Source organism: Myxocyprinus asiaticus, chromosome 48 (assembly GCF_019703515.2).
Source record: "Myxocyprinus asiaticus isolate MX2 ecotype Aquarium Trade chromosome 48, UBuf_Myxa_2, whole genome shotgun sequence".
Taxonomy (NCBI): Eukaryota; Metazoa; Chordata; class Actinopteri; order Cypriniformes; family Catostomidae; genus Myxocyprinus; species Myxocyprinus asiaticus.
In genome coordinates, this window is record NC_059391.1 from 3,098,992 (window position 1) to 3,108,348 (window position 9,357).

Here is a 9,357-nt window from a genome sequence, read left to right on the forward strand (position 1 = left end):
GATGAGAGGAAGTTTTGTATTTCATTTGGAAACCAAGGTCCTAGAGTCTGGAGGAAGGGTGGAGAAGCTCATAGCCCAAGTTGCTTGAAGTCCAGTGTTAAGGTTCCACAGTCTGTGATGATTTGGGGTGCAATGTCATCTGCTGGTGTTGGTCCATTGTGTTTTTTGAAAACCAAAGTCACTGCACCCGTTTACCAAGAAATTTTGGAGCACTTCATGCTTCCTTCTGCTGACCAGCTTTTTAAAGATGCTGATTTCATTTTCCAGCAGGAATTGGCACCTGCCCACACTGCCAAAAGCACCAAAAGTTGGTTAAATGACCATGGTGTTGGTGTGCTTGACTGGTCAGCAAACTCACCAGACCTGAACCCCATAGAGAATCTATGGGGTATTGTCAAGAGGAAAATGAGAATCAAGAGACCAAAAAATGCAGATGAGCTGAAGGCCACTGTCAAAGAAACCTGGGCTTCCATACCACCTCAGCAGTGCCACAAACTGATCACCTCCATGCCACGCTGAATTGAGGCAGTAATTAAAGCAAAAGGAGCCCCTACCAAGTATTGAGTACATATACAGTAAATGAACATACTTTCTAGAAGGCCAACAATTCACTAAAAACATTTTTTTTATTGGTCTTATGATGTATTCTAATTTTTTGAGATAGTGAATTGGTGGGTTTTTGTTAAATGTGAGCCAAAATCATCACAATTAAAAGAACCAAAGACTTAAACTACTTCAGTCTGTGTGCATTGAATTTATTTAATACACGAGTTTCACAATTTGAGTTGAATTACTGAAATAAATGAACTTTTCCACGACATTCTAATTTATTGAGATGCACCTGTAAATGTTTGTTTCTAATCTAAGGCCAGGAACATAGTCTTTGCAGGTACTTGTGTATGTAAAAATGTGGTTTAATGCGTTGTTGAAGGTATGAGTTGCATTCTTAGCATTCCACAAAGGGGCGCTATAGCAGGCATTAGTAAAACTGTCTTCTATGATACATCTATGATGTAAGTATTTTCTTTCAGGTCAACTAATCTCAGGGCAGAGCAACAGTTTAAAGAGAATGTTGCTGTGCAGGTTAAAGTTAGTTAATCAGTCAACATGTTTATAGATTTAGCTACAAGAATAATAACACAGACAGTTTAACGTCAAATACATTTTTAGGCATTGTGAAATCGTAAGATATCATACAACTTGGCTCATACAAAAAGGTACATCTTTTAGACCAACCAATTGACAAACAGAATTTCAAATTGACACAATACAGGCATCGAATTTTAGCTAGCCTCTTTCCAACACTTTGTAAACAAATCTGGTAACTCATTTCATATTTATTTATGCAATACAAATGACTGATGTAAGTCAATAATCTGTAATACGCTTTCCTCATCATGTTCCATACTAAACCCTGATGTTTTCTACCTTCCGTGGTACACATAAGTTATTTTCCTATTAAAATCATGGTAAGGTTTAGGGTTTGGTTAAGGGGTTACACTTTATAGTTAGGTTTATGTTTGGGTTAGGGGTTACACGCTCGTTCAAAACCGAAATGTTTATCTTTTTCTGTGGTTAAAAAAAGGACATTTTTGTGCGATCCAACTCATACAATTTCATACTGTTTCGCCACCTTGATTTGTCCCAGTTGGTAACTCTATCACCTCATTAACTACTGAGGTTTGTTGCCACAAGAGTGTTGCATTCGCATCTATATTTGCATACTTGCGTAGAATATGTTTCTGACATAAGGAACCCTGTGCGATACCTACAGAGCTGATCTGGATACTTTGATTACTGGCAGGAGTCTCAACAATCCCTCGTTTGAAGTCATGCTTGGATGAATGAATTCTGTCAAGTTGAACACATCCAATTCTTCAGCAGATGTCAGCAATATATAAGCCAAAGCAGAGCAGTGGGAAGGAGACAGCTTTCCACTGCTAAAACCATGTGCTCTTAAGAAGTCCTGCACTTCCTCAACCAGAGAATCATCTTTCAGCTCACTGAGGCAGTGAAAAAGACTCATTGCCTTCTCCGCTGAAGTATGGTCCCTGATTTTTCCCTTGATATACTGAAGAACTGTTATGCTAGACTCAGGATCACTCCACATCTCCGTCTGCAGTTCTTCAAGAAGAGTCTGATTGGACTTAAGTGAGAGTCCCAGTAAGAAACGGAGGAAAAGGTCCAAATGTCCATTGTCACTTGCTAGGGCCTTATCCACAGCACACGTCAGAAACTCATACATTGAAGGTTTTTTGAAAGCACTCGCAATTTTAGCATTTGCTGTTTGACAGAGGACATTTCGCTGGCTGTTGACGAATGTGAAGAAGACGTATAATGCAGCCAAGAACTCCTGGATACTCGCATGAACAAAGCTGAAGACCCTCTCCTGGTGTAGACCTGCTTCTTCTCTGAAGATCTGGGTGCAAACTCCCGAATACACAGATGCAACATTTAGGTCAATTCCGCAGTCCTTCAAATCATCCTCATAGAACAATAAGTTACCCTTTTCAAGTTGTTGAAATGCTAGTTTTCCAAGCAACAATGTGCTTTGGCTGTCCCAGTTCAAATCTGCTTTGTAATTCTCATTGTATTTGTGACTCCTTTGCTTGAGCTGAAAAGTCAAGAAGTGTGCATACATTTGCGTTAAAGTCTTGGGGATTTCTTCACTTTTGTACTCACAAAACATCCTTTCGAGAACTGTAGCTGAAATCCAACAGAACACTGGGATGTGACACATGATGTAAAGGATCCTTGATGACTTCAAGTGTGAAATAACCCTGCAGGACAAGTCTGGATCACTTATTTTTTTGGTGAAGTACTCTTCCTTCTGGGGGTCATTGAAACCTCGTACCTCAGTCACCCGATCAATTAAAGCAGGTGGGATTTGTCCGGCCGCAGCTGGCCGAGAGGTTATCCATATCTGAGCAGACGGAAGCAGGTTCTTGCAGATAAGGTTTGTCAGTAAGATACCAATCGAGACTGCTTCGGTCACGCTGGAGCAGGTCTTGTTGTTCTGGAAATCGAGAGGAAACCGACATTCATCGAGTCCATCGAAGATGAAGGCGATCTTGTATTTGCTTGAATTTAACACTTTTGTGTCTATCTTCTGATCAAAGAAGCACTGAAGAATGTATACAAGGCTACATTTCCCTCCTTTAAATCCATTCAGCTCCCGAAAAGGAAGTGGGAATATCATGTGGAAGTCTAGATTGGCTTTGTCCTCAGCCCAGTCCAGGGTGAACTTCTGCACCGACACCGTTTTCCCAATCCCAGCAATTCCCTTGGTTAGCACAGTTTGGATTGGTTTGGTAGACCCAGGAATAGCTCTGAAGATATCGTTAGCTTTGATTGGTGTGTCCCATGTGGTCAGATGTTTAGATGCTGTCTCGATCTGTCTGATTTCATGTTCAGTGTTGTGCTCACTGCCTCCACCATCAGTGATGTAGACATCAGTGTAGATGTTGTTGAGAAGAGAGGGGGTGCTGTGCTCTTCACTTCCCTCAAATATACACTGACACCTGTCTCTCAACGCTCTTTTATACTCAAGAGTCCAGATCAGATCCGCTGTGAAGATTGTAGACAGTGAGAGGTAGTAAGAATGAGAAATATAATTTGTTTTGTGTGTGTGTTGCATAATTTTATCACAGTGTATATGAAACACATATGATTTATTTACAGACATACCATTTAAAATGTTTGACCTTGATTCTTTCTTCTGAACTCTGAAAGACAAATTACATATGCAAATGAAAGCTTTGTCTGATCATGCAATTTAAAGGAATAGTTCAGCCAAAAATTTTGTTACAGACAAATATGACTTACTTTCTTCAGTGGAATACAAAAGGAGGAATTTTAAAGACATATTTTTAGTGGGGAGACGCTCGAGGGGGATCCCACCACCCGGTGGAACAGCAGCACGCTCGAAAGGGACCCCTGTGCTAAAAATGCTCAAGCGTTCCGTATTCTCATGGTGAAAAATCAGCAACTTAAAGAAAGCAATGGCTTATGCTTGAATGACCTTGCGAAAGCAAAACCAGTGAAAGTACTTGTGTGAATAACGAAAGTTATCATGTATACCAGAGAGTATTTAGCAGAGATGGGCCACTTCTATTAAAATGAGTGGGAGAAGTTGGAATGCCCAACCAAGAAGCTCTAAGTCAATGGATGTAGAAAGGAAGTCCCGCATCACAGGTAAAAGAGCAAATCACCTTTTACAGACATGGCCTGTCAATCATCTGGAGAACGCACATGCACTTTAGCTATACCAGCCAGGAAAATTTCGTTTTTTAGCATAATCTGGGGTAAAGAAGCACAATTTATGATACCAGTGTTGTCAGATTTTACTGCTGATTTGAAATATGTACTTTGTAACGTAATCTTGACCAACCATTTTTGAGATTTTGGTGTTCCCCATTCAAGTAGATAGGAGCTGCTCTGTGATGACTGGAAATAGCCTCCCGAGAGCATTCCAAAGATGGCCGCCAGTGGACTGACTTGCTAGAAAGACTTTGCATACACCAATGAACACACAAAAGATCATGGTGGAAGTCAAGATTTTCATTGTAAATACCTTCAATTTTGGGTTGGTTGTGACGAAAACTTCTCGTTTACCTTCATAAGTCTCAGGGCTGGTACTAGGATGCTGTCTTTGGGGGGGGGGGGGGGGGTGGTATTCTTATATTTAGGGGGCAGCAGGTTGATCGTTCGGGGGTCGTTCATTGTTTTGGGGGGTGGGGGGGTGGGGCTTGATTGTTTTTGCAGTTAGTCCAGGTGGCCATCGGAATTTTCTGGGGGGCACGAGGAAATGCCCTCCCTAGACCCGGCCATGCATTGACGGCTTTATTAGTACTATTGGCTCATTATTGGCTGATGTCTGATCGCAGTGTGACACAATGAGATGGAGGGGAAGATTTTTTGAGTATAAGAACTTAAAATTCAGCCCACAAGTTATATGGACTAATTTTATGATGCTTTTTTATCCTTTTGAAGCTTGACAGAGGTCACATTTACTTTCACTGTATAGAAAGTAGCGCTCTGGACATTCTGCAAAAATTCTCTGTTTCTGTTACACAAAAGAAAGAAAGTCATTTATGTTTGGATTTTTGGATTTAAATTTTTTGTTGGAACAGTTCTTTTAATGCTGCAACATTATTCTGATTTATTGATAATGTTTAACTTTGTTTTGTTAAGGACATTTTTTTAAGATATAAAACAGTTTGTAATATTATAATCCACTGTGAATACCTTAGGTCATCAGGAGAACATGCTATTTGGATGGGTTCTTGCATTGAGGAATTTCTATTCACTGGCACCTTCTGCAATGAGGATTTGGCATCTGCATTTGCCTGAAGACTAATATAAAAAATGTAAACGAATCAGTTGAACTTTATGGTTAGAAATGCATGCATTTATTTCATGTTTACACATTTTTTGACACTGAACATACTTTAGTTCTGTACTGGTTGTTTCCTTGTTGAGATAAATAGGAAGTCCCATCGACTGATCACTTTTCACTGACGCACCACTAGGCACAGAGATAACAGAGTCCTCACGCTGAGCCAACCTAAAATGAAGAAATGTTTAAAGGTGAAGTGTGTCATTTCTGCATCACTAGCTCTACCAAAAATAAATGCAAAAATATATTTTTCAAACAGGTCATGAATACACTCATTCCCGCTCAATTGATCCTTATATAGTGAACTACAGTATGTGACATTCACCATGTAGTGAACAGTGAATCTACTGTATGCATTGAATAATGAATGTTAGTGGTTTTGAACACAGTATATGTATAAATACGTAAAATGTCTCATGTTCTCTTATGTGCTTTGTGAGTTCAGCACAGTGACGAGATGTTATGATAAATATGAGAAGAGGCAAAAATTTACAGATTCAGATTCCAGTTTCAGATTACATTACTCTTGATCAATTCGCAGTCAGTCCGGGTGGCCGTCAGAAGTTTCTGGGGTGCACAAGGAAATGCCCTCCCTAGCCCCCTCTTAGACCTGGCCATGCATAGACTGCTTTTTTTGGAACTTTTGGCTCATTATTGGCTGATGTCTCATGTCTGATCGTAATGCGACACATTTGAAAATTCACAAACGTTAATGAGATGGAGGGGAAGATTTTTTGAGTAAAAGAACTTAAACTTCAGCGCACAAGTCATATGGACTAATTTTATATGTTTTTTTATTTATTTATTTTTTATCCTTTTGAAGCTTGACAGCACCCGTCCACAGTTACTTTCATTGTTTAGAAAGTAGCGCTCTGGACATTCAGCAAAAAATCTGTTTCTACTTCACAAAAGAAAGAAAGTCATATATGTTTGGATTTAATTTATGTGGAAACATAATTAATTATTCTGATTTATTGATAATGTTTAACTTTGTTTTGTTAAGGACATTTTTTTAAGATATAAAACAGTTTGTAATATTATAATCCACTGTGAATACCTTAGGTCACCAGGAGAACATGCTATTTGGATGGGTTCTTGCATTGAGGAATTTCTATTCACTGGCACCTTCTGCAATGAGGATTTGGCATCTGCATTTGCCTGAAGACTAATATAAAAAATGTAAACGAATCAGTTGAACTTTATGGTTAGTAATGCATGCATTTATTTCATGTTTACACATTTTTTGACACTGAACATACTTTAGTTCTGTACTGGTTGTTTCCTTGTTGAGATAAATAGGAAGTCCCATCGACTGATCACTTTTCATTGACACACCACTAGGCACAGAGATAACAGAGTCCTCACGCTGAGCCAACCTAAAATGAAGAAATGTTTAATGGTGAAGTGTGTCATTTCTGCACTGTGAGCACCACCAAACAGAACTGCAAAAATATATATTTTTCAAACAGGTCATGAATATACTCATTCCCGCTCATTTGATCCTTATATAGCGAACTATGTGACATTCACCATGTAGTGAACAGTGAATCTACTGTATGCATTGAATAATGAATGTCAGTGGTTTTGAACACAGTACATGTATGAATACTTAAAATGTCTCATGTTCTCTTATGTGCTTTGTGAGTTCAGCACAGTGACGAGATATTACGATAGACATGAGTAGAGGCAAAAATTTACAGATTCCAGTTTCAGATTTAATCACTTGCAGAATGTCAGTGCGGACAGTGTAGTGTACAACTACTTTTTATTTGCTACTCTATTGACATGTTTATCAGTGTTGGTGTATATGATGTCACCTGTGTTGAGGAGTTCCCTCTTTAAATCTTAACAGAGGAGACACTGACTTGTTTTTCAGAGACACATGACTCTGTCCCGGTGAAGCAGGCCTATTTGGCTTGTTTAAATTAAAAAGTTTGTGTAGGTTGTATCAAGTACAAACAAACATAATGAAATTTATGAACAGAAAACATTTCAAACCTGAAAATATCCAGTTCAGTTACTGAGTCCATGTCCCCGCTCATTTTAGCTTTATACACCTCATCAAGTGTATAGATGATAATGTGCCTCTTAAAACATCATTGCACCTGCAACAGCAGAGTATGGCACATAATCTCAGGCAGAATAGACAGATGTATCAACCACTGTATGGAAAACTACCAAAATGACAGAATTCTCATCAGAAAGCGGCTTTTGACTGACAACAAATGTCATTAAAACTACAAAACCTAATTGTTTTTATGTGACAAGATGTTTTTAATAGGGTTCAATTGAGCGTATGGATCACGCAAGTCAATGACCTCTGAACTTTGAAATGATTCTAACCGAAATATAGTTTCTGTATTTATGTATAGGCTATAAGTGTCATAATGTTACATCATAAAAGTGACATTAAAGATTTAAAGTTTTCGAAAACTGCATTTCTAAGACATAGTTTCTCCCCTATTATTTTGATACTCTATTTGTGATAACTTATATTAGTGATTAAAAAGGTGAATAAATGGTTACATTGTTTATTATTACATTCATTTACATATTTGCATATTTCTTTAATTTCATTGTATTACTGTTGTTACTGGTTTTAATGTTTAGGATAAAATGCACTTGAGTAGAACCTGACACATATTTAACTTGGCTTTACAAATTAATTTACAATAAAAGTATTCTTCATACTTGTTGACATCATTAAACTATGAATGAAATGCATAACAGGGTGGACAAAATACCAAACTAATAATGGTTTTAGCTAATTAAAGTAATTTAAATAACATTAAAATTGTGGATTTCAAGTAATTTTCAATAACTTTAAAGTTATTTTAGTTTATTTTAAAGGCTTTTTTGGTAACACGTTATAATAAGGTTTCATTTGTCAACATAAGTTACCTATATTAGTTAACATGAACTAATAAAGAACAATCATTTTACAGCATTTATTACTTAATGTTCATTCAACATATACTAATAAAAATGTTTTTTTATCAAAAGATGTATATGTTAACGTCAGTTAATGTACTTTGAACTAACATGAACTAAGAATTTAAAATTGTATTTTTATTAACTATGATTAAAAAAGATTAATAAACTCAGTTAAAAATGTATTGTTCATTGTTACTTTATGATACCTAATGCATTAACTAATGATATCAAATGGAATCTTAGTTCACGACATCACTTTGAAGTAAACGCATATATTAAACATACATACATTAAACATAAATAATTTAATTATGTATTAAATCTATTTACTACTGAATTATCATGTCTGATAACTTTGGTATATATATATATATATATATATATATATATATATATGCACATACACATAATCCACATTGACGATAGTCAGGGAACACTGGCTTGCAAGATTCAAACTGATTTTGAACTTGAAGTTACATGAATTACATAAATATATAAATATTCCATATAGAAAATGTAAATCATATTATATTACTCACCTCTCCACAAGATGGATTTTAATTACTTATGAAAATAAAAATATTTTAGCAATATGTAGGCTAGCATTTCTTTGTATTTCAACTGTAGGTGATTATTACTTTGTCACTTTCCTGTTGTTGTATAACTGATGGAATGCAGTTTGACTACATTTACTGTAAATCAACTAGAGCAGGTCTTAAAGCTACAGTCCACAATTAATCATGCCAGTAAAATCTGGAAGCACTGTAATAGAATAAAAACACTCCAGTTAGAGGGACTAAGCACTGTTCTACAAAAGGTAGATTAACATAAACCAAGTGTGTTTGCACCAGGAACTTCTAATCTAGTGAGAATTGTGCATTAGTGTCAAAAGCAGTTCTTTTAAACACTTTGTGTGTGTGTGTGTGTGTGTGTGTGTGTGTGTGTGTGTGTGTGTGTGTGTGTGTGTGTGTGTGTGTGTGTGTGTGTGTGTTTATCCTTTTGAAGCTTGACAGCACCCGTCCACA

General features: G+C 37.0%; 1 protein-coding gene across 3 annotated transcripts in view; it reads right to left on the bottom strand.

The window, feature by feature from the left end:
- LOC127437567 (NACHT, LRR and PYD domains-containing protein 3-like) overlaps positions 1–9,357 on the bottom strand; it is a 31,541-nt gene that overhangs the window by 10,776 nt on the left and 11,408 nt on the right. The window contains exons 1-8 of one of the 3 annotated variants that reach the window (XM_051692567.1): positions 8,872–8,983; positions 7,397–7,503; positions 6,658–6,774; positions 6,456–6,563; positions 5,450–5,566; positions 5,248–5,355; positions 3,688–3,725; positions 1,773–3,567 (exon numbers count right to left, since the gene is read on the bottom strand). In XM_051692567.1, the coding sequence (XP_051548527.1) occupies positions 1,773–3,567; positions 3,688–3,725; positions 5,248–5,355; positions 5,450–5,566; positions 6,456–6,563; positions 6,658–6,774; positions 7,397–7,440 (2,327 nt within the window). In that variant the 5' untranslated portion in view covers positions 7,441–7,503; positions 8,872–8,983. Of the gene's footprint in view, positions 1–1,772; positions 3,568–3,687; positions 3,726–5,247; positions 5,356–5,449; positions 5,567–6,455; positions 6,564–6,657; positions 6,775–7,396; positions 7,504–8,871; positions 8,984–9,357 lie in introns of those variants that run through there. The other 2 variants (XM_051692568.1, XM_051692569.1) reach the window with 2 other exon arrangements.